Source organism: Oryx dammah, unplaced genomic scaffold (assembly GCF_014754425.2).
Source record: "Oryx dammah isolate SB20612 unplaced genomic scaffold, SCBI_Odam_1.1 HiC_scaffold_23, whole genome shotgun sequence".
Taxonomy (NCBI): Eukaryota; Metazoa; Chordata; class Mammalia; order Artiodactyla; family Bovidae; genus Oryx; species Oryx dammah.
The window spans coordinates 55,571,986-55,597,412 of NW_024070207.1; the positions used below are offsets into that span (position 1 = coordinate 55,571,986).

General features: G+C 42.7%; 2 protein-coding genes across 4 annotated transcripts in view; one reads left to right on the forward strand and one right to left on the reverse strand.

Moving 5' to 3' along the window:
- Positions 1 to 18,254: 18,254 nt before the first annotated feature.
- On the reverse strand, positions 18,255 to 22,593 carry CETN2 (centrin 2). 2 transcript variants are annotated; one of them, XM_040265586.1, is made up of 5 exons: positions 22,494 to 22,593; positions 21,266 to 21,424; positions 20,878 to 21,006; positions 19,292 to 19,429; positions 18,255 to 18,873 (listed from the first exon to the last, which is right to left on the reverse strand). In XM_040265586.1, the coding sequence occupies exons 1-5, from the start codon at positions 22,590 to 22,592 to the stop codon at positions 18,784 to 18,786; spliced, it is 615 nt and encodes a 204-aa protein (XP_040121520.1). In that variant the 5' UTR covers position 22,593; the 3' UTR covers positions 18,255 to 18,783. The 2 variants fall into 2 exon arrangements, with proteins under 2 accessions (XP_040121520.1, XP_040121521.1); XM_040265587.1 differs by having other exon boundaries at positions 22,370 to 22,508.
- A 165-nt stretch (positions 22,594 to 22,758) lies between these two features.
- The window catches only part of NSDHL (NAD(P) dependent steroid dehydrogenase-like), a 28,276-nt gene continuing 25,607 nt past the window's right edge, over positions 22,759 to 25,427 (forward strand). Inside the window, exon 1 of one of the 2 annotated variants that reach the window (XM_040265539.1) lies at positions 22,759 to 22,895. The gene's annotated coding sequence lies outside the window, so the exon portion shown is untranslated. The remainder of the gene's footprint in view (positions 22,896 to 25,427) is intronic. The other variant, XM_040265540.1, reaches the window with a different exon arrangement.

Sequence of the window (25,427 nt, forward strand, 5' to 3'; positions counted from 1 at the left end):
CAGGGAGGCCTGGCGTGCTGCGATTCATGGGGTCGCAAAGAGTCGGACACGACTGAGCGACTGAACTGAACTGAACTGAATGACTAGTGATGTTCAATATCTTTTCATGCATTTATTTGCCCTTTGTATACCTTGTTTGGAGAAATTTCTTTTCAAGTCCTTTGCCTGTTTTCAAGTTGGGTTGTTTGTTTTGTTAATATTCAGTTGTAAAAGTTCTTTATATATTCTGGAGAGTAACCCTGTACTACATATATGATTTGCAAGTATTTTCTCCCATTCCATGGGTTGCCTTTTCACTCTGTTGGTTGCTTCCTTTGTCGCACAGAAGTTTTAATCTTTTATATACTCCAATTTATATATTTGTCCTTTTGTTGTCTGTGCTTTTAGTGTCATATCCAGAAAACCACTACCATATCTGATTTCATGAACTTTCTCCTTTATGTTTTCTAAGAGTTTTAGTTTTAGCACTTATGTTAGGGTTTTTGATCAATCTTGAGTTAATTTTTTATGTGGTTAAGATGAGGGTCCAACATTCTTTTGCATGTAGTTACCCCATTGTTTTATTCCAAGCCATTTGTTGAAATTCCTTAGCTCTTAAAGGAAGCAGGGTATCTGAAGGTAAGTGGGTCACTGTGCTACTCACTTGCTCAAGGAACCTGGAAAATTTACTCAGCTATTTTTTTATCACCTGTTCATTCATTCATTCATTCATTCATACAGCATGTAGTATCAAAAATTAAAGCCCACAGCCTAGTAAAATTTAGGAAGTTCTGTGGTATTAGATGGGGGAAAGAATATTCTGTATTTTCACTAGTGCAGGCAACCAACTACAGGAAGATTAGCAACTTTGTCACCAAGAGAAATACCTGGTATTTTCATATCATGTCTCCATGGCAGCAGCTCTCTCCAAACATTCTTTACACTTGTCACTACTTCCTAATTACAATAATTACTAGACCTATCATTCAATCATATTATTTAATGCATCAATGAAAATGCACTTATATTTTACAATGTCACAATTGTGTTTTTTAATATTTTGATAACTGTATTTCAATAAAATTGCTTTCCTTTGTAACCCTTCTTATTTTGTTTAATACATTCAGAAACATTATTCTGAGACAGGCGCTACAGGCTTCCCTAGATGAGCAAAGAGGTTAAGATGCCCTGCCCTATGTACGGCCCTGGGGACACAGTCTCAGTAAGATCAAGCCACTAGGCGTGGGAGGGCACACAGATGTGTAGATGCAACATACTATGGTGGGATCCCAGCAGACTACTTAACACCAAGTTGAGCATCATTTTTTGGAGGTCTGTGTAAAAAGAGAGATCAGCCATTTGTCAGTCTTGAGGAGTGATCCTGTCCCTGCTGATGATGTTTTTGCTCCTCTTTGTGCAGGTAATGAGATTCAGAAGAACCAGCCCAGCCCCCCTTGGCAGCAGAACATCAGCTCTCCTTTCTCCTCTTCTGCTGACACCAAATATATTCAGCTATGGAAATGGAGATGCTCACAGAGCTCTCGGTAACTATGGAAATCCCAGGGTTTCCCTAGCAACAGCTCTGGTTCAGCCTTGTTGCTAGGGAACACTGGGATTTCCCAGGCTGCCACAGGAACAAGACTGCTCTAGCCCAAGGGCAGAGGGGTGAGCACAGCTGTGAATCTGATCCCCAGGAACGGATGATATGTACCCCTTCACTCTGATCCTTTCAGATTGAAGGACCTGGCCAATAGCCAAGTGAAAGGGGGCTGCATACTGGGCAAGAGGTCTTGAGAGGATGATGAGGAAGGAGTGCAGTAGAGTACACAAACTAATGAGAAAAGTCCAAAATGAGCCCCAAAGATATCAAGAACTAGATCATGCTGGGCTTCAGGAAGCTCTTCAATCTTCAAGCCCAGAACTTGGCAGTTTGTAAAGCAGTTTCCCCAAGATGATCACATAGTACACACCTGCTTGGGTTAAGGAGCAGGCCCAAGGTTAGAACTAAGCTAGTCTCATGGGTGAGAGTGTACAATGTAGGGAGTCCCAAAGGGCCCTACGCTTAGAAGTGCTCTGCATGCTTGGTATAATGCTCTGTTCTCACCATTTTGAAATTTAATTTTTAAACAAGCAGCCCTGAATTTTTATTTTGCAATCTGTGTGTGCATGCTAAGTCACTTTAGTCATGTCCGACTCTGTGTGATCCCATGGACAGCAGCCTGCCAGGCTCCTCTGTCCATGGGATTCTCTGCACAAGAATACTCGAGTGGGTTGCCATTCCCTCCTCCAGGGAATCTTCCTGACCCAGGGATCAAACCCACATTTCTTGCATCTCCTGCATCAGCAGGCAGGTTCTTTACCACTAGCACCACCTGAGAAGCCCCTCACATACACACATATACATAAACATATTTTCAGAGTCTTTTAATCTATAGGTGTTCCCTCTCTCTTTCATTCCCTTCCATAATTTGTTTGTCAAAGGAACCAAATTCTTTGCCCTGAGGAGTTTCCCTTAGCAGCATTCCATCAATTGCATACTCATGTCATAGTTTAACAGGCCCAAGTATCCTCAACATGTGTTGCACCTTGGCAGTTGGATTTAGAGGTATAATCAGACTCAAGTTTGATATTTTGTGGGGAAGACTACATTGTAGGTGGGACAGCATTCTTCATCAAGAGGCACATTGTATCTTTTTGTCTGTTTTTGTATTGTCAGTACCCACTGATTCTTAATGCTTAGATTTTTAATTTATTAGAGGTTGCAAATGGTAATAATCCAAGGCTATCTTACTCCTTCATTTCTTTGTTGGAATACTTCTATAAAGACACTCTTTCCCTCATCTACAGTTTGTATAAGAAAGGACTGACAAATGCTTGAATCTTTCCCTTTATTTCCCAATTTCCAAAAGAAAGTATTAATCTTCTAGCATCCTCCAAAAATTGTCATTTTAAAATATCATTTTGAGCTTGTATATTTAGACAAATTTTATCTATCTTAATCAATTAAAGTTTCATTCTTACTGATCATGAAGTGGTCTCCTCTATGGCCAGTATGAGTCTCTTTCAGGTAATTGGGATCCTAAGACTTTTGAACACCACCCTACTAATCTTCATTTTGCAGTATGACAAGATGTTCCACGCTTATCTGTTATGTTCCTTGCCCCACACTTGGAACAAGCTATATTCTCAAAGACCTCCATTTTTTTTTTTGCTGTTGTTTTATTTTAAGTGGGAAATGGAATTTCAAGAAGGCTCATTGCTGCTGGGCTGATTTCTAGATCGTGTCAATGTTTGGTGCTAGGAATTATATACACACAAAGGTTAAAAATAAAATATCTCATAGTTCATAGTGATAATTTCCATTCATATTCAAGATTACAGAGTAAGTTTATTTAACACTTTTTTATGCACACACACATACACATATTGAATTAGATTATAACATACTTGCTCATTTCTTTTGTTCTACACTATACATTTGAGCCAGAGAAGGCAATGGCAACCCACTCCAGTACTCTTGCCTGGAAAATCCCATGGGCAGAGGAGCCTGGTAGGCTCCAGTCCATGGGGTTGCTAAGAGTCAGACACGACTGAAGCGACTTAGCAGCAGCAGCATACATTTGAGAAAACTCAGGGAAATAGTGAAGGACAGGGAAGCCTGGAATGCTGCAGTCCATGGGGTTGTAAAGAGTTGGACATGAGTGAGCAACTGAATAACAACAACAACGTGTTTGTGAGACCCTGGGATGATATATGCTCAAGGCTGAATTTCAGTCCCCCAAAATTCCTATGTTGAAGTCCCAACACTAGTACCTCAGGATGTGACTGGATTTTCAGATAAGATCTTTAAAGGGGTTGTTAAAGTTAAATGAGGTCATTAGGATGGGCCCTAACTCAATATGACTGGTGTCCTTATGAGAAGAAGAGATTAGGACACAGACAGGCAGAGGGAAGACCACATGAGGACACAGGGAAAAGGTTGCCATCTACGTGCCAAGGAGAGAAGCCTCAGAAGGAACAGCTGTACTCACCCTTGTCAGACTTCCAGCCTTCAGAAGTGGAAGACAATAGGTTTAAGCCCCTCAATCAGTGGTATTTCATTATGGCAGCCCCAGCAGATAATAGGAGGTTTCCCTGGTAGCTCAGATGGTAAAGAATCTGCCAGCAATGCAGGAGACCCAGATTTGATCCCTGGGTCAGGAAGATCTCCCGGAGAAGGAAATGGCAACCCACTCCAGTATTCTTGCCTGGAGAATTCCATGGACAGAGGAGCCTGGCGGGCTCCAGTCCATGGGGTCGCAATGAGTCAGACACGACTGAGTGACTAACACACACACAACAGACTAATGTGTCCTTCAGTGCTCCCACTTGTGTGAGGTACAGACCACAAGTATCTCACAGAGCAGGTACCTGCAACTCGGAGGGATTAAGTACCTTGCTTGGGGTCATGCAAGCTACCAAGCAGCCCAAGCTAGGACTCGGATTCAGCTTAGTCTGACACTCAAAGCTGTGTTGATATCTCAGGCAGCCTGAGTGGGTTGCGCTGAAGCTTATCCAATTCAGAACATCTGGATCTGTTTCTCTCTGCTGTCCCATAGGCTAAGGGACGTCTGACATGACTCTCCTGTCCCAGGGCCCATGACCAGCACATTTCTGCCCAAGATTCCAGTTTCTCAAAGCTTCCTGGTTGTTGGCACCTGTGCTCCAGGTTGAGATGATCACCCTGGATAGATCCTTTCACAGAAGGACAATGAGGCCATATTGACATTTTCTGTCCAGAATACCAAACAAAAGAGTGGACATGAAAGGCCTTTGAAAAGTGTCAGTAGCAAAGTAGCAGTCACATGGGGTCCCTAAGCCCTTCAACACTAGAAGATACTTTTCTTTAGTGTTAAAGTGACTGTACCAGGAAAATGCAAATTCTGTTGCCTTCAGGCGGGGGTGGGGGTGGAGTGAAATTCTCATCTCTGTGACTCTCCCCTTTCATCCCCAAGACAGCCAAGTATCTCCCTAAGCAAAGAACTACCTACCCAGAGAAAACTATGGCTCTCCCCTGGAAAGCAAAAACAACTGCAGTTGGTTAAAAGGATGGATTTTTTTTGTTAACAGGGCTTTGTCAAGGTACAATATACATACAAAACCACAGGAAAAAAATTTGCACAGATATGGCAGCCTGGATGGGAGGAGAGTTTGGGGGAGAACAGATACATGTATATGCATGGCTGAGTCCATACCTGTTTACCTGAAACTATCAGAACATTGTTAATCGCCTATACCCCAATATAAAATAAAAAGTTTTTGAAAATAAAGAGAACCAAAAAATTGCACAAATAAGAAATGTAACACTTGAGAAATCTGTGATCATCATGCAGGTCAAAATGATAGTTGTGGCTGTTAAGTGGAAATTCCTATCTCTACAACAAAATTTCCGTGCATAGCGTGACAACTGTGATTGTGCCAGGTATTGGGCCCTGAGGATGCAGAGTTGAAGGTCAGTGGAGTAGATGACCTTGCTAACCTAGTAGAACCAGAGTGACGACAGAGATCAGGGGCTAGGGAAACACAGAAAGGAGCATAGATCCAAGTCAAGCCATCATGAAAGATTCCCTTTGAGTATGTGACAGATAAGCTGGATCATGTAGGATGAGAATGAGTCTGCTGGGGAAGAGAAGAAATAAGTGGACATTGTAGACATAAGAGTATGTGGAGGCTTAAGGGTATCAAGCAGTTTAGGAGAAAGACTTCAGGGTAAATACAGCATAGGATGGCTCACTTGGGGTCAGAAACAAGATATAATTATAGAGAAATGAAAGCAAGGTTCTTGTGTGACTTAGAAGCTGTTTCTGAAGTCAGAACAGTTAGTGCCTGATGTTCATGTCAGATTTTATTGCTGTGGTCAAAGGCTGTTACACAATACACAGGGCAAAGAGCAGGGACTGCAGGATTCTCACAGCAACATTCAGAATAAATGTGAGTCTCTGCCTGACAAGTGATATTGCAGAGCAAGTTATATAAATGGAATTACTCATCTAATCGATCAGAGCACAAATTGATCAAGGTATCTAAAATCAGCTCAGCACTGATGTTTAAAATGGTCAAAGATGTTTAAACTCAACAAACCCAAATGCATGTTTCACCTCATTGTCCCAGCATATCATTTTCTCCTTCTTTAATCATTTGTTTTATGTTGTCACCAGAACATATCTTTTCAAGTGTCCTTAAATCCTTTCTGAAAAAAAGAAATATAAAGACCTAGATAGCTACATACATATGTACATCAAAAACGGTCCATCCTTTCCCAGCATCCCTGATATAAACCAAACTATTATATACACTCCAGTCTGTTTCAAGACCATTTCTTCTGTTCCAATAATCAATTTTTTTCCTGGTTTTATATCACACTGGTTTTATTTACTATGGTTATTTCCCTTTAAATGTTCAAACATTCTCAACTCTCTCCCATTAAAAACAAAATAATGTTTGGGAACGCATGTACACCCATGGTGGATTCATGTCAATGTATGGCAAAACCAATACAGAATTGTAAAGTAAAATAAAAAAAAAAAAGGTAAAAAAATTTTAAAAAATTAAAAAAAAAATCAATGGGGAAAAAAAAAAGTTCATTCCGTGACACTTCCACATGACCACTAGGTACTATCCTTCTCTTCTTATCCTTTTATAGTCAACTTTCTCAAAAATGTTCTACATACATTCCTCTACTTACCACATTTCATCCTAGGCCCCCACATTTTGGTTTCCACAGAAATCTTGCTAAGGTCTGTCTCCTGACACACCCTCCCCTTGCTTTTATGACATTTCATTCCCTTAAATTTTCTGCAGTCACTTTCCTTATTCTCAGTCTCTTTACTTTGCCTCTCCTCCTCTTTCCATTCCTTAAACACCGAAGCTCTCAGGACTTTGGTCCTGGGCAGCCTTCTCTTAGCATGCACACTACACAGTCACCCTAGGAGGGCTCCCTACATCTATATTATCTATTTTACTGCTGTGGTCAAAGGCTGTTACACAATACGCAGGGCAAAGAGCAGGGACTGCAGGATTCTCACAGCAACATTCAGAATAAATATGAGGCGATTCTACATGTTCATCAAAAACCATTTCTCTTTCCTACTTTACTTGTGGCTAGGATACATTTCCCAGAATCCCTTCTGATTCAGTGTAGACATGTGACTGATTTCTCACCAAATGAATGTAGCGGGAAGAGACTATGAAACTTGCAGGTCTGGCCACTCAAATCTCACATGTGGTCCTCCAAGATCTGTCTCTTTACTCATCTTCCAGCCATGTACAAAGAAGTCAATGGAGATTTTGAAGTGCCTAGGGGCCTTTGGAACTACTGGACAGAAGGAAGCTTGGTCCCTGATATCCTGTATGGAGTCAAGCCTAGGCAGCACCCAAGCCATTTCCAGTGATTTGAACTATGACATGAGTGAAAAATAATCCTTTCTTGAGTTAGCTCACTGAGACACAGATTGCTTGATACAACAGTTAACTCTCATTAACTGATATACCATCTTTATGCTGCTGCTGCTAAGTCGCTTCAGTCGTGTCTGACTCTGTGCGACCCCATAGACGGCAGCCCACCAGGCTCCCCCGTCCCTGGGATTCTCCAGGCAAGAACACGGGAGTGGGTTGCCATTTCCTTCTCCAATGCATGAAAGTGAAAAGTGAAAGTGAAGTCGCTCAGTCGTGTCCGACTCTTCGCGACCCCATGGACTGCAGCCTACCAGGCTCCTCCGCCCATGGGATTTTCCAGGCAGGAGTACTGGAGTGGGGTGCCATTAACAACAACCAAATATATGAATTTCAGGCTTGTATTGATACTTCTTATTGTGTATCAAATAATTGACAATTGACAGTGGTTGCCCAAATGAGAAGACAATTTTTTAAGTTTATTAGTCATTTATTTTTCATGCAACAAGTATCTATTGAGTACCTACTGTGCACAAGGCACTGTACTAGGCTCTACATTTGCAATGATGAACAAACACAGGTCCAGGCCTCACTCTTAAGAACTGTTCAAGTTGCTTTACTGCAGTGAAATATACATAATATTTGTCATTTAAACTGTTTATAAGTGTACAATTTCATGACATAAATAGTTACCATTGCAACTACCTATACTCAAAAACTTCATCATCACAAGTGAAAACTTTGTCCCCATTAAATAATCTCTCTCGCTCCTCTCCCCTCAGCCCCTGGTAACTTGTATTCTATTTTTTCATGCTTGTGCTCAGTCATGTCAGTCATGTCTGACTCTTTGCAACCGTATGGACTGTAGCGTGGCAGCCTCCTCTGTCCGTGAGATTCTCCAGGCAAGAATACTAGAGTGGGTTGCCACGCCCTCCTCCAGGGAATCTTTCTGACACAGGGATCAAAGCTGCATCTCCTGTATTGCAGGTGGATTTTTTACCACTGAGCCACCAAGGAAGCCCATTCTACTTTCTATATCTATGTATTTGTCTATTCTAGGTACATGATACAAGTGGGCAAACACAGTATTTGTCTTTCTGTATCTGATTTTTCTCCCTAAACAAAATGTTTTCAGAGTCCATCCATATTATAGCATATATCAAATTTTCATTCTTTTTTGCAGCTGAATAATATTCCATTGTATTATATAAACCATGTTTTGTTTATCCATTCATCTGTTGATGGACACTTGAGTTTCCACCTTTTGGTTATTGTAAATAATGTTGCTATGAACATGAATGTGCAAACTCTTTTTAGGTCTGTACTTTCAGGTTTTTTTGTGAAACATCTAAGAGTGGAATTATTGGGTCATATGGTAGTTTAATGTCTAATCTTCTGATAAATCACCAAACTATTTTCCAAAATATCTGTACCATTTTATACTCCTACCAGCAATGAACCAGGGTTCCAATGTTTTCACATCCTCCCCAACATTTATTTTCCATTTTTTCTGGCCATCCTAGTATGTGTGAAGTGTTATTTACTAATATTTTTAAATAGAAAAGTCATATAAGATTTATATAATCTTGTTTTAAGAAATTCAAGCACAAAGCACGTTAAAAGGAAGAAGTCCATTTCACTATAGCCCCCTCCTTCTTCTCCCCAGAGAAAACCACTGTTAAAAGTTTGGTGTGCAACCTTTCAAAACTGTTCTCTGTATTTATATTCTTATATAGGCATGAATATAAAATTATATATAATGTATATACACATTATGTAATTAATATCAATTTCCATCCTTCTTTCCACCCCTTCCACTGTTCTTTCTGTTAGAGAAATTCCACCTCTGAAATCTTACCCTATAGCTTACCCCACTGGTTATAATGTGGTCATTGATGTCCCAGAAGAATAAGCTGTAGTGACTAGTTTTATCACTAGCAGCAGAATTTTAGTATCTTTCTCATGGAGAAGGAAATGGCAATCCATTCCAGTATTCTTGCCTGGAAAATCCCATGGATGGAGAAGCCTGGTAGGCTACAGTCCTTGGGGTCGCAAAGAGTTGGACATGACTGAGTGACTTCATTTTCACTTTCATGCAGAACATATCACCTAGGAAGTCTTGGGTCTATTTTGGAATGACCTTTCCCTATCACATATACTAACAATTCTTTATGCTCTTTTCCCTCTTTGAAATTGCTTCCTTTGTCTGGGAAAAAAAAAAAAGAATTATAATTTCTCCCTCTTAAAGAAAACAAATGTCCAACAGTTTCAAATGGGTAACAGGTAGTGTTTGAGAAGACATTGCCCTCTGCTGGCTGTATTAGTTGAGGTTCACCAGAATAGAAGGTTTTATATATATAAATCATCTCTTATTGGTTTTGTTTTACATGAATATACATATACATGTATAAGAAAGATAAAAAGACAGACAGGGACAGATTAGCTGGCAGGATTACAGAGGCTGACTTGTCTCAAGATCTGCAGGGTGAGTTAGCAAGCTGGAGACTCAGGAGAGCTGATGGCATAAGTTTCAGTCTGAGTGTGAAGATCTAGAAATGAGGACAGCCAGTGGTGTGGTTCCAGTATGAAAGCTGGCAGACTCAAGACCCAGAAAGAGCCAGAGTTCCAGTTCAAAGAAGAGATTCTTTCTCTGTGACTCAGTGGAATTGTCAGCCTTTTTTGCTCTACTCATGCCTTCCACTGATTGAATGAGACCCAATCACATTAAGGAGAGCAATCTGCTTTTCTTAGTCCATAGATGTAAATGTTAATCTCATCCAAAAACATTATCATAGAAACACCCAAAATAACGTTTGATACCCTATGATTCAGTCAAGTTGACACAAAAAATTAATAGTTGGACTGGTCATATGAACTGCTTTGGAGACCAAACCCATAGCAGAAAGCTGTGGTGTATTTAAGCAATTTCCTTGATAGGTGTTATAAAAAATCAAAATTTTAAGTAAGAAATTAAGAATAGAATAACAGGTTAATCAACCCAGAGAGAAAAAGAATAGGCTCAACCATCTAGTTTTCACTTAAAAGTATCTAAGCTAATTGAAACAAGGGGCATGTTGTCTTAGACAGCAGAGTGATAGAGTAGAAAGATCATGAACTCTAGAGCCAGAAACTCTGAGCTTGAGTCTTGGCTGCTGTGCTTAACCTTTCTGAGCCTCAGGTATTTTATCTGTAATATGGGGTAATAATAGTTCCTGCCCAATGCTGATGATTCAAGCATCAAGATTGCCCCAATTCTTTATGGATTAGAAAGGACTAAGAGTTTGGGAAATCGTGGGTCTGGGAGTTATAGACCACTGTCTGTAGAATGATTGATTAAACCTGACTATGGATGAGGAAATGACCAGAATTTAGGAGAAAAATAATAATGACATTTTGAGGTTTATAACAATGACAGTCAAGCGTGGGTGGACATCAAACATGAACTTAGATTAGAGGAACTGAGAAAGCAGACTCCAGAAAGAAAAAGGCAGAAAGCAAAATAGCACACAACACAATTTGCAGCACTACTGCTAAAGACTCTAGAAGGGAAGATGACTCTGAAAAAGGAGGATTGTAAAAAGGGGAAATCTGCCTTCATTACTTCAAATTCCACAGCAAATACTATCCCAGAAATTTCCCAATCTCAGATAATCCAAATGAGACTTTTAAAAGTCAGCCATGTGGCTATGCAGGGAAATAAGCTCATATTACAGAAAGATATATGCTTCCACCCTTGCTCCTATACGCAATTCTCAACACAGCTACCAGTGTGAAACTTTTCAGTACAATGCAGGTTATCTTCCTGCTCAGTTCTCAGTGATGACAGCCCACCGTCTGCAAAATATAACCCTTACTTATGGGGTTTATGAGGCCTTACCTTACCCAACCCCTGCCTTCTGCAACCTGACATTTTTCACTTTGTTTATTTTGCTGCAGCTACATGGACCTCCTCACTGTTCCACGGGTCTTTGTACTTGTCATTCTCTCTGCTGCCATACTCTTTCCCCAGATCTTCTCATGGCTTCAGATTTTTGCTTGAATGTCATCCCCACAGTCAATCCTACAGGAAATCACCCTGAATATTTATTGGAGGGACTGATGCTGAAGCTGAAGATCCAATACTTTTGGCCACCTGATGCAAGGAGCTGACTCATTGGAAAAGACCCTGATGCTTGGAAAGACTGAAGGCAGGAGGAGAAGGGGAGGACAGAAGATGAGATGCTTGGATGGCATCACCCACTCGATGGACCTGAGTTTGAGCAAGCTCAGGGAGATGGTGAAGGACAGGGTAGCCTGATGTACTGCAGTCCATGGGGTTGCAAAGAGTCAGACACAATTGAGCAACTGAACAACAACATCCCCACAGAGAATCCTTCCCTCACCATCCTGTCTAAATTAGCAGCCCTCCATCCTTTTCTATCTTTTCTCGATTTATTTTATTGAGATTGTTTTTCTGTCTCCTTCACCAGAATGTAAATCCCATGCGTCTGTATTTTGTTTACTTAAGGGCCTGAGTCAAAATAGATGCTCATTATTGCTGAATAAATGGCATGCTGTGCTGTGCTGTGCTTAGTCACTCAGTTATGTCCGACTCTTTGCAACCCCCATGGACTAAAGCCCACCAGGCTCCTCTGTTCATGGGGATTCTCCAGGCAAGAATACTGGAGTGGGTTGCCATGCCCTCCTCCAGGACCTTTCCAACCCAGAGATCAAACCCAGGTCTCCCACACTGCATGCAGATTCTTTACCGACTGAGCCACCAGGAAAGCGCAAGAACACTGGAGTGGGTAGCCTATCCCTTCTCCAGCAGCTACCAGGGAAGTGAAAAATGATAAATAAATTGAAAAGATAGAATGAAAGAAAAGATATACTGCTTGATTTTTTTAAATAAAAGCAATGGTATGAATCCCAAAGAACCATTTAAGGAAGGCCAAAACCTGAAAATGGATTGAAGCTTTCAAAAATTGCTGAAGATAAATAAGTAAAAGGCCTTTTAATCAGTATGGAGAAAGAAAAACATCTTAAAGAAAATAAATCATCTTTTTTTAGTATTTTCCTTCAAGAAGATTGACTTTTAAGCTAATAAAGGCTAAAAGGGTTGGGAGAGGAGGTCTAGACAGGGACAGAGACCTCATGGCAGAGATTCCCAGACCCCAGGGTGGCAAGAAAGCATCAGTCTCAGGCTCTGCATGGAAATGATGCTGGGGCTCACCCATGTAAATACCAGGGCAGAGCCAGGAAAGAGGTAGATTTCAGGGAATACCTGTGGGGACAGAGGACCACAAACCAGGTCTCACACATTATGACTATACTACTACACAATTAAGGAGTAAATATTCCAATATATATAAAGAGCTTAGAACAGTGTATAGCACATGGTATGGATTCAAGAAACATTTGGTGAATGAAGAAATTCAACATAATGTTACAGGTTTATGTATTTCCCTCCATACACCAAATGGCAATGCCCAATTTTGAGGCAGTATGTCAGAAACTCTTTAGTTCTGATGAAAGTTGCCCATCTACCTGTACCTACAAATCATGCATGCTATTTAAGAGATTTAAGAACCTCCTTGGGGTAATTCATGGACCTCTGAAGGAAAAGTGTCCCAGGTTAGGAATTCTTGTTCTGAATTATCTCCATAAATTGTACCATAAGTGGTGTAACTACCAAACCCTATAGTTGAGGATTTTAGCCATATTCTGAATTTCCTTGTTCACCAAATGTTTTTCGAATGCCTACTATGTGCATTGTATTGTTCTAAGCTCTTTAGATATTTTGGATTATTTAATCCTTACAAGTGCCCTTGAGGTAGATTCTATTAATAAACCCTCTCTGAACCCTCCTACACTGTTTTTGGGAGTGTAAATTGGTGCAGCCACTATGGAAAATAGTATAGAGGTCCATTAAAGAATTAAAAATGGAACTACCATGTGATTCAGTAATCCCATTCCTGGGCATATATCTGGAGAAAAGTATAATTTGAAAAGATAATTGCACTCCAATGTTCATGGCAGCACTATTTACAACAGCCAGGACGTGGAAGCAACCTAAATGCCCATCAACAGAGGAATGAATAAAGAAGATATGGTATACATATATGGAATATTACTCAGCCAATAAAAAGGAACAAAATTGTGTCATTTGTAGAGACATGGATGGAGCTAGAGACTGTCATACAGACTGAAGTAAGTCAGAAAGAGAAAGATAAACATCATACAATATCACTCACACAGGGATTCAAATTTTTAAAGAATAATATAAATGAACTTATTTACAAAACAGAAACAGACTCACAGATTTTGAAAATAAACTTATGGTTACCAAAGGGGAAACATGGAGCAAAGGGTAATCAGGAATTTGAGACTGACATATACACACTACTACATATAAAACAGATCACCAACAAGGACTTGCATTATAGCACAGAGAACTCTACTTAATATTCCGGAAGAATCTATGTAGGAAAAGAATATGAAAAATAATGAATACATGTATATGTATAACTGAATCACCTTGCTCTATACCTGAAACTGAAACACCTGAAACAACATTGTAAATCAACTATACTCCAATAAAATAAAAATAAAAACCTTTGACAGATGAAACCAATGAAGTACTGATGCTCTAGATAACTTGCCAGAGGTCACATAATGGAATTTCACTTGTTCAGCTCCAGAGACATTTCCCCACTACTTCACAGTGCCCATCATGAGGTTTGTGTCTGTTCTCCAGAGAGCCAAATTCATCCTGAAAGCATTGCTCTTAAACTCTAGATACCAGGTGAGAATCAACAACCCCAACATCTGAAATTCTGTCACACTGTCTCTGGTCATTCATTTTCCCAATGCTTTTCAGGCTGTTTGTAATCATTCGACCTATTTCTATGAGGGATTACACAAATATTCACCCATGTACAACATCTCCCAAGGAGATGGACTCCCATCCATGTACAAGCTTACACTCTAAATTAAAGGAGAGGTGTATTTCTGCAGGTGGGGGGCAAAGCTGCATACCTCCATGTCCAATTTCTGTTTCCTTGACACCACCATGTGCACTTCTGGTAAAGACACTTGGAGGAATAAAGGACATTTTTCCGTGAGAGAGACACATATGAGTTTGCTGGGGCTGAAACAACAAAGTCCCACAGATTCTGGGCCTTAAACAATAAACATTTATTGTCTCCCAGTTCTGGAACCTAGAAGTGTAAAATCAAAGCTTTGGCAGAACTGCTTCTGTCTAAGGCTGTGAGGAAAGGATCTAGTCCATGCTTCTCTCATTAGCTTACAGATAATTGTCTTTGTCTCATTGGCTTCCCTCTATGCATGCCTGCATACAAATTTCCAAATTTCCCTTTTCCAGTCAGATTGGATGGGGGCCCACCTTAGAGATATCTCCAAATATAGTCACATTCTGAGGTTCTGAGGGCTAGGACTGCAACATATCTTTTAAGGAAAGACAATTCAGGCCATAAGAAGGCACAATGAATAGAAAAAAGCCACAGAATGTTGGAATCCTCAATCAGTTAATAAACCCTTGCTACAGGATCAACAACACTGGCAAATGAGGAGGACTGATTGTGAACAGAGCATCTTACTGGACACAAAGCATGGCTATGAAGAAGTCAAAAGCACATTTGTACCCTTCCCTTGAGAAACGTTCAGTGTAGCTGGGATCTCAATAAGGCCATGTAGGAGATAAAAAATTTTCCCCTGCAAACACTCAGAAATGCAAACATGTCATTTTATTCTCTTTTAATTAGATTTACTCAAGTATCCAACCAGACAAGCTATCATTCCATCAGTGTTCACACCTGGTAGCTTTTCTGAGGTGCCCACAGCCCTGCCAGGATTCTAGACACTGTGGCATCCTCTCCATCACACTTCAAGGCTGGGTGGAACCACAGCCCTCTCAAGGCACCTGAGAATATCTAGCTTAAATCACTGGGCTCCACATAACGTTCCTTGGAGCCTCTCTGCCCTGGGACTCCAGCTAGTGGCAAGGGACATATCTGCAAGGCTGTTGTCTAAGAGTTTTATCTAGGAAGCAGCCCACAAGTCCTCCTCAGTTCAGTTCAGTTCAGTCACTCAGTTGTGTCCAACTCTTTGCGACCCCATGGACTGCAGCACACCAGGCTTTCCTGTCACCCCCTTCTCCTGCCTTCAATCTTTCTCAGCATCAGGGTCTCTTCCAATGAGTCAGCTCTTCGCATTAGGTGGCCAGAGTATTGGAGCTTCAGCATCTGTCCTTCCAATGAATATTCAGGGTTGATTTCCTTTAGGATTGACTGGTTGGATCTCCTTGCAGTCCAAGGGACTCTCAAGAGTCTTCTTCGGCACCACAGTTCCAAAGCACCAATGTAGGAACCCCTGCTCCCTCCTCTTCCCTCTTTCCCCTCCCTGCAGCTCTCAAACAGCTCTCTAGTCCATCTTCCCATGAACTGGTCTCTGTCAAAATCTTGTATCATGAAAATTCCACACCCACTCTCGCACAGCTCTCTGGTCCAACATGAACTGAGCTCTGTACCCTATCTCTCCTCATCACCTCTGATCGCACTCTACTTCTCTGTTCCAGCTGAACCTGATCTCATACCTTCCCCTCAGCACCTCCAAGCTCCTACAGCCCTGATCCATGTGCACAGAAACCAACCCTTGCTCCCTCTCCCTCTCCTTTCACCTCCCATCACTTTATCCTACTCACATGGATGGACCTCAGTCCCTTACTTCCCAGTCTCCTTGGAGTCCCCAATATCTTTCTGACTCATCCCCAGTTGACTTGACCTCTGCTACCCCTCCCAGTCCACTCTGTCCTACTGCCCCTACATCTCTCTGGTCCACTCACAGGACAGACCCCTGTTCCCTCTCTTTCTCTGCCCATTCCCACCATCCCCCTCCAGCTCTGCAAACCATCCTCAGGAGCTGAGCCAGCTTGTCCCTCCTTTCCTATCCACCCCCATACTGCCCAGAATTTACCCAACCACTCCCCCTACACCTCTTGGGCCAGCCTCGTATCAACTAACCTCTACTCCCTTCTCTTTTCACTGGCCTCACCTACCATCCCCTCCAGCTAACTGACCCCAGGCTCCTCTCTGTCCAGAGCTCCCTACCCCCTTGCAGCTCTCTTCTGTCATGAACTGGCCCCAGATCCTTCTCCATCCCCATCTTTCTGACCCTCCACTGAGCAACTGCACAGATTTGGTAAGAACATTATGTGTGTCCTTATCCTTGGGCTTCTCTGGTGGCTCAGAGGTAAAGCATCTGCCTGCGATGCAGGAGACCCAGGTTTGATCCCCTGGAGAAGGAAATGGCAAGCCATTCTAGTACTCTTGCCTGGAAAATTCTGTGGGCTACAATCCATGGAGTCGCAAAGAGTCAGACATGACTGAGCAACTTCACTTTCAGTATCCTTTGGGATAACATGTTACTTGCCACTCTCCCTTCCTCCAAGAAATTCTGACTTTATTTCATTTAGGATAACATTAGGCAGAAGGAGATAAGAATGTTGCCAGGGTGACAGTTAACAGTGAAATGGCAAGTGGGGCCTACTTTTTTCACTCCTTTCCAATACTGTATGTCTTTTATCAGATGATATGCCTGTTATTAAAAAACATCAATATGCCAAAGGTCAAATCCTCACCGGAAATGTTGTCAACTGTGGAGACAGTAATTTAAAAAGCTTCACGGACCCACATTTAACAAAAAGCTTGTGACAAATACAACAAAAGAATGAGTGAGAATGAATACTTCTGAAATGCCTCCTTCCCAGACACTGTAAATCCAGGCCTTTGTTGTTAAGTTTTCATTGAACCCCCCAGTGATTCTGAGTTAAGCAGAACTCTTCTCCCTACAGACAAGAAGCCTGGAGTGCCCAGAGAAGTAGCCTGCAGCAAATTACACAGCCAGGAAGAGGTGAAGCCTACGTGAGAACCCTGCTCCAAGGCTCCCCCCAAATCTCAGCATTTCTCAAGGAGCAGTCCCTCCAGGATGCTACTGTCCAGAGACAAGGCCTGGGGTCACTCTTTAACATACAGCACACATAGGGTTGCTAGTTCAAATATAGGACACCCAGGTAAATTGATCTGAATTTCAGATCAATGATGAATAAACAAAATGGCCAAATGGGATATACTTATACTAAAAAAAAATTGATCAGAAATTCAAACTGACCTAGGTGTCCTCTTTTTATTGGCTGAATCAGGCAACCTTCTCTAGGATTAGGAATTCAAACTGACCTAGGTGTCTTTTTATTGGCTAAATCAGGCAATCCTCTCTCCAGGATTAAGGATGCCCTACCAGAAGTCCGAAACCCATGTGCGGGTGAATGTTGGTCATTTTTCATTCCTCCTCATCCCTTCTTGCTCCCCACCTTCAGTCTGGGGCAGAAACTTTAATGGCATCTGCCAGGATTTCTCTTGTAGTTCATCCCAATAGGGCCAAGAAGGAGCTGGACAAGGTCACTGGACCCAATCCACACTGAGATTCTGAGACACCACCCAGCAAATCAACTGACAAGAGGCTGGCTAAGCTCTACCTACTGTCATAATCAGCTGGCTCTCACCAATTTGCCCTAAGCACAAATTACCAGTAAGACCCTTTTCCAGCTGTACACTTTGCCAAAACTATTTTTAGGGCATCATTTAGGCTGATGCAAAATGATCAACTAATTTCACAAACTGACAGGTTCCCAAGGCAAAAACCAATTCATGTCAGTAGGAAAGGGTTATTTTGTTTTCTGTTCTCGGGCTGGCAAGGAGTTTGGGATCTACCAGGCTACCTTCAACAAAATGATTTAGAAGCTGAACTCATAATCAAGGCTAAAGAACTCATCCTTAGAGAATAAGAGCTCAAATAAGAAAGGCTTTATTTGAAGATAAAACAAATAGCCCATACATACACACACACACATCCAAATGCAAGGAAGAGTTCACTGGGTTTTATAAAAGAGAAAGCTGCACTCAGGTGTCAATTAAAATTGGAACCATTGAAGAGATGCTCTCTGCTTGTGGTGACATGGGTACAATGTGTGCTTGAGAAGAAGTTGTTTGGCGGTGGCATAAATGTGGGAATGCAGGACAAGAGTTAAGCTATACAAGGCAGAATGGCAGGTGGGTGAAAGCTCAAAGACCCTTTTCTCCATTCTAACATGCTTTTGTTCTGCCCTGGGGAATTAAAGCAGTCACCCAGTCACCTTACAAAGAACCTCAATTTCAAAGAACACTTTCAAAAGTTGAAAATAGATTTAGAGTTGTTACTAAAGTTATACGAAGACGTCAGTGGGGAAAAATAATTTACATTTTCAAAAACCAGGCTTCACACAGTGGCAGGCACTAAACCGAGTTCCCTGTGCTCATGGTGGAAAAGCTGAGACTGATCTTAATAAAGGCTCGTCTTCTTCATAATGCGCAGGAACTCCTGCTCATTGACTTCTCCGTCTCCATCTCGATCAGCTTCATCAATCATTTCCTGCAGGACAGGAAGGATTCCATTTAGAGCAATTCATAAATGTAACGAAAGTGTGACTAAGTAATTAGCTTTCATAATGATGCACGAATAGACAATGTGGTCCACCTGCTGCAAATGGGCTGACTTTTATATTAAGCTTGGTTCCTGAAAAGTCATTTGAAAACCAAGTCATACTTTGCCACATGTGCATCGCCTAGAAAGCAGCTCAAAAGCCACCCTTACTAGGGAAATTCCTAAAACCTAAAACTATCCATGGGTATATTTTTCTGGGAGCAGCATCCATAGGTTTGTCTCACTAGGAAAAGAGAAATTAAGTAGTTAGCAGAGTGACAAGAGAACACTCATTTTTCTTCAAATGTAACCAGAGAAAATGGAACTCAAAAAAGTCACATGGGGCTCCAGGCTGAGCATCACAAACCTGCAGCTCTTCGTCAGAGAGGTTCTCACCCAACTCCTTGGCCACACGTTTGAGGTTTTTGAATGATATCTTCCCAGTCTCATCATCATCAAAGAGTTTGAAGGCTTTCAAGATTTCTTCTTTGGTATCCTTCTCAGACTTAACAAGCAGAACATAAAACACATGACAACAGGGAGACACTCGTGATTCATATTGACTTGTGTCCTGCAGCCCCACCACTGCCCATCCCCTCTGCCCTGCCTGGATGTCACATGGATCTTGGTGACAGCCTCCATGACTACAGGTGCTGGGTCACAGAAGATCACACAGCAACCAGGGCAGAAAAAGAAAATAAACAATGAAATTATTATAAACCCAGAGGCTAAAAAGGAAATGTAAAGGTTTGCATTTAGAACATTTTCTGTACAAACCAAAGAGAAAGTAGATTTGTTTTTAAATTATGGGAACAGAAGGTGGAGTTAGACTTAGGGGAAATATACTGTTTAAGCTGCTAGAAGAGGGATCTTCTTGGTGGAGATGAAGGGGAAGGAAGGAAAGAAAAGGCTATTTCACTTGTTAGGAGATCACAAAGTGTTATTTGGATCCCCGGTACTCTAACAGAAGAAAAGAGTAAAATCTCTTCGAGCTCCAACTTCAAATATTCCTGAAAGGTAGCTAAAGATAGTGAGAGCTCCTAATAAGAGCAATCTGGGAACCAACTCTGAATGCAGGACAGCTTTACTAGGTTATTACAGAATGTTAAACTTCCTGAACTCTTAAATCAGTCCCTGAAGAAAAATACAGATGTGATTAGATGATTTCAAAGCAACAGGATTATTAGAGGAGGAACAGGCCTGTGCATTGGGAGGCTCACCTGACACACTGATGGAGCTACTTTTCCACAGGTCAGTAGAATGTAGATGAGCCAAACTAAGGAGGAGCCAGGAGGCCAAAGAGAAATGGACCAAAGGGAACACCTTTCTTATGTGGGACACTCAGGGGACTGAGGGTGACGGTGAGGTGACATCTTAGCATCTCTCTGGACCATTTGGAGACTAGAGAATGGGTGAATTCAACCTTGGAAGTGGTGAAAGACCAAATCCTCACTGCGGTAAAAAACACAGCCTCAGGCTGAGGCTATCCAGAATACTAACAAATGGGAGAGGAAAGAATTTCAAACTTTAAAGTTCAGGGACTTTGCCTTGTCAAAATGAGTAATATTACTGGTACTATTAAAGGTTTTACTGCTTGTGTTTATCACACTGACATACTTGTTGGAGAAAGAGTAAAAAAAGTGACAGCCCATCCCTTCTTCCCTGCCAGGATGTCACATGGTCTTGGTGACAGCCTCCATAACTACAGGTACTGGGTCACAGAAGATCACACTTTTACTTCTTTGCAGAGGGTAAAATGATTTTGACGTTGTGGCCTTTAAAAAAGCCAAGTAGACCCTAAACATCCTAGTTCTCAGTCACAGATACTCTCTTTTATCAGCTGAACTGTCCAGTCTGCATTAACTTTTTTTCAGTGAAGACATTTTCATATCTAGATTCAAATTTGTCCACCATTATTGGTGGAAAATATGCTGATCATCTTAGCTAACTTACCATTTTCTGAGTCATCACAGTCAAAAAGTCACTAAAGTTCATTTTTCCTGTCCCTTCCTTATCAATTTCACTTATCATTTTCTTGATCTCTTCTTTTTTCGGTTCAAAGCCCAGGGCCCTCATTGCCACCTACAATGAAAATAGGATCATCTTAACATGCACATCTAAACCCGGGAGCAGAACCAACGACAGTGCTGACAGCAGTAAGCCAGCCTCTGCTACAATCCTGTTAAAATGAATAGGAATCACTATAACATTAAGCAAATTGATCTGTGCACTTCATTTTATTCAATAATTCTTGAGATAAATAAAGACAGGAAAACACAGCACAGAAGACAAAGAGGCAGAGGAAATTCGAGGCAGCAGAGCAGGAATATACAGAGCTTGCCTTAAGTTCCTTAACATCAATTGTCCCAGTTCCATCAGCATCAAAGAGATCAAAGGCTTCTCGAATTTCCTGTTTCTGCTCTTCGGTAAGCTCAGGTTTAGGACTCATCCTTTTTCGCTGGGTAGTTGATGCCATGTTTGCCTTCTTAAAGTTAGAGGCCTTTATAAATTTTACAAACACAGAAGCAAAATATTAGGTAATAGAGTCCACATGTTACCAAAAAAACCAGCTACAACCACATCATTTAAAATAGTTTATACCAACAGATTTCAAAACTTAACAGGAGAGATATCAGGGTTTACTGGAAAGAGCAATGAATCTTTCTATGCACGGTCTGTCCCTCCTTCTTTACTATTGTTTGTATAAGCAAGGAGATCCCTTGTTCTTTTGGACCTCTTATTGAAAATCATCCCCAAAGAGAGCTAGCCAAGGAGCTGACTGGGGACAACCGCATACGGATAATCAGTTCTCCCAACTTGAGGATCCTTAATTTTAAAAAGGTCCTAGAACGCTGCTCTGCTTTGCTCTAATTCCTCCAATTTTCTGATTACTTCTAGATTTGGCCAAATATTACTAAGGTAAGATGTATATTCTGTCAATATAGAATAATAAAATTCAATTCTCTTAGTACACCTACTGCTGCTGCTGCTACTAAGTCGCTTCAGTCGTGTCCGACTCTGTGAGACTCCATGGACTGTAGCCTATCAGGCTCCTCCGTCCATGGGATTTTCCAGGCAAGAGTACTGGAGTGGGGTGCCATTGCCTTCTCCGTAGTACACCTGAGCCTTCTCCAAGAAGCTCAAAGTGTTTCCCTAAGTCCCTATATTTAACGTTTTAAATACACATTAACAACCAAACATTATAAACTCTCCCCCTCACCCCCCCGCCCCATCTCCGTGCGGAAACTTTTGGCAGAGGCGGCCAGGAGGCCACATTCTGAAACTGGTCGCGGCCTCGGGAGAATCCGAGTCTTTTTTGCCCAGGGACGGTCTCCGGAGGGGCTGGAAAAGGCCAGGGGAACCCGTGGGGGCGGGGGAGAGCGGCTGTGGCTGAAGGGGAGGCGGTGGCGAATCACAGGCCCAGCAGGACGGCAGGCATCCCTACCCTACCCTTCGGCAAAAGCTCTCAGAGAAGCCAAGAACCGCGCAGGAGAGGCGGCGGGGCCCTGCAAGGCCTGAGAAGGGCTCAGCCTCTGAATGCGGGGCTCGAGACCGAAGCAAGCACTCACCATCCCGGATGGATTCCACTTCCCGTTGTTACGGCAACCGACGTACACACCGACTCTGCGCAGTTCCCGCCGCCCCGCGCGCATGGCCTCGCTCCCCATTGGCGGACCGCTAGCCGCCGCTCCCCATTGGCCCAGGGGGGGGGGGGGGGGGGCTAACCCGACGAACACTCGGCGCAGGGCGGGGGGCAGTACCCTGGCGGCCCGACCTGATTGGGCAGGACTATGCCGCGAGCGCAGATTAGCGGAGCCAGCACCGAACCAAGCCAATCCGCTTGGTGGAGGAGCCTCGGCAGATCCTCGCCTCACGCGGGCGGGGAGAAAAAGGTGGCTACCGGCAGCTCGAGCTCTAAGGGTGCAGGCTGTGGACACGCTGGGACCAAGCAGCGAGGCGCCTACGGACCGGTAAGGGTTGCGACCTCACCCTTGTGTCGGCGACAGGACTTAGAAGGCAGGGGGTTGGGTGGGACGATCCGGGACGGGGACTTCCTGGTCTGACTTGAGACTTGAGTTAGGGTACGAGGGGCCAGAGAAGACCTAAGCTTTCGTGTTGGAGCAGACGCTGTACCCACGGGGCATCTGAGATCCAAAAAAGGGAAGGGACGTGCCGAGCCTTGTCGCAGAGGTTCGAACGTCCGGGATTTAGAAGCCTAATCCAGCCGAGGCTCTTTCTTTGAGCGTGTGCGTTCAAGAGCACTCCTCATCCCAAGTAGGTTCCAAGACAGGATCACTTTAGTTCTTACCTGACTAAAAGCAGCCCGGGAAGGTGACCTGGGGGCCTGAGAACGGACTTTGAAGGGAGTGAAGGAAGCATGAGTGCGCGTGAGGGGGCAGATCTCTCAGCACTTACCTGCATCCCCTCTGGGCGTTGGCACAGTATTTAGGGAGACAGCAAACCAGAGCAGACGTTTCTCAGGCTGAAAAAAAGCCTGAGGTTTATTGGCGTTTATTAAACGAAAGTGTTCTCTGACCTGCCCTTTACCCTCTTGGAGCATAAACCAGGTTCACAACCTTTAGGTCATATTTGACTCTTTTCGTGCCCCTTTCCCATTTACCAGCCTTCAAGTTCTATCCATTTTTTTCCACCTCTGCTGCTCCTCTCCCACTTAAGGCCTTCAGCAGCAACCACCCTATGAGTGCAGGGCAGAGTTCTGACCGTGATCTGCAAGGCCCTTCCTTATGGACTTCCTCTTCCCTGGCTCCCTTCAGCCCCTGAATGGATTCAGATGTGCAGACTCACTCCTGCCTTCGAACTTTTGCTCTAGCTACCCATTATGCATGCTTCCTCCACTTCTTTTCCTCCTATAGGTCTTTGCTCTACTATCACCTTTCTCAGTGAACCCCTACTGAGCACCCTCTTTAGCATTGCAGCCCCCAGGACACCCAAACTCCGCACCTTGCTCTACATTTATCCTGAAAAATGAAATATTTCCTGCCATATCAATAAACAAAGGATGTCATGGGTTGGTGAACCATGAGGGAATTTAGGAAAGAAAGAATATCTGCCATCCAGCAGCCATCAGACTGCAGCCACCCTATGGTGAGCCTTGAGGAAACAGGAAACCAGCCCCAGATATGTTGAGATGCAAATCGAAAGAATGATTTCAGTGAGCCCAGACTCTTTCATGTCTTGCATATTCCTATACACAGAAAGGCACTAAATTCCTTAACTTGAGATGTCTAATTTTCTTTAATTAACAATAATCTTTTGATATTCAGACTACCTGCCATTTGTTGCAGAACTTTTATATAACCTGGCTACCCTTCTCGCCTCCTAGGACCAGTTCTCTCAGGGTTACTTGAGGTGCTCTCCCGAGGCTTGATGTCCTAAATATTCCCACCAAATAAAACATAACTCTCAACTTTTAGATTGTGAGTATTTGTTAAGTCCACAATCCCATACTGCTTGCACTGTGTATTTTACTTGTTTATTTTGCTCTTTACTGCCTATCCACTAGAAGAGAATCTGTGAGTGCAGGCATCTCTGTTTTGTTCACTGCTGACACTCCAGGACGTGGAACAGTGAGGGGACACACATTAGGTACTCAGTAAATCTTGGTTGAGCAAGTGGTGAGTGGTCCCCCTGTTTCCTGCTTCTCACCTGTCTAGTCCACCCTGCTTCACCAGGTTAATCTGACTGAACAGTTCTGGTCAGGTCACCCCCATGCTCTTAAACCCTCAGAGGTTTCCCATGACTGCAGACTGAAGTCCAGACTCAGCCTGGCATCTGAGCCTCCTGCCCAGTTTTGCCCCTGCTGGACCTTCCAACTCTGTGTCATTCCACAGCCTGTTTCCCAGTGGGTCTGCAGGGTGACAGCCTGGCAGTGTAGGAGCAACCACAAGTTCTGCCTTGGCCTTGTACCAGCAGTGTGACTTTGGGCAAGTCGCTTGACCTCTCCAAGCCTCAGTTTCTTACCTGTTGAATGAGACCAGTACTGTGTTCCCAACTGGTTGCTTTTGGGATCTTAGTGGTATAATATACAGTTAGTCCTTCATATCTGCAGGTTCCATATCCATGGATTCAATTGTTGTAGCCATGCATTCCAAGAAACAAACTCACTCAGAAGGACAGTGTAGATAGTGGAGTGCAGTTTATTACACCAGCGGGCCCAAGACAGAGTCTTCTCTTAGCCAAGGACCCCGACCAGTTTTTGTGAAAACCTTATATACCCTAATTGTACGTGCTAAAACCCCCTCCCCAAATTCTCTGAAACTAGTCTGAACAAAGGAAAAGAAATATACAATCAAAGTTAACCCGTGATTCTATGCCTGTGCCTTAAACCCGTGATTCGTATGCCTTAAGCCTAGGTAGTTAACAGTAGACAATTATCAATAAGCCTGTGGTCATACCCCAACAACCATAATAGAATTTATGATTATATTCGGTTACACAGATAATTAGGGTATTCTTTTAGGTGATGGAGAGTCTGGGTATGA

Bases quoted from the DNA above. Each gene is read 5' to 3' on its own strand.
- CETN2 (XM_040265586.1), bottom strand. From the start codon at position 22,592: ATGGGGAGCGAGGCCATGCGCGCGGGGCGGCGGGAACTGCGCAGAGTC. The intron at 21,425-22,493 runs GTGAGTGCTTGC...AAATTTATAAAG, and splicing joins AGTGGAATCCATCCGGGATG to GCCTCTAACTTTAAGAAGGC. The intron at 19,430-20,877 runs GTAAGTTAGCTA...CTGCTTGTTAAG, and splicing joins CTGTGATGACTCAGAAAATG to TCTGAGAAGGATACCAAAGA.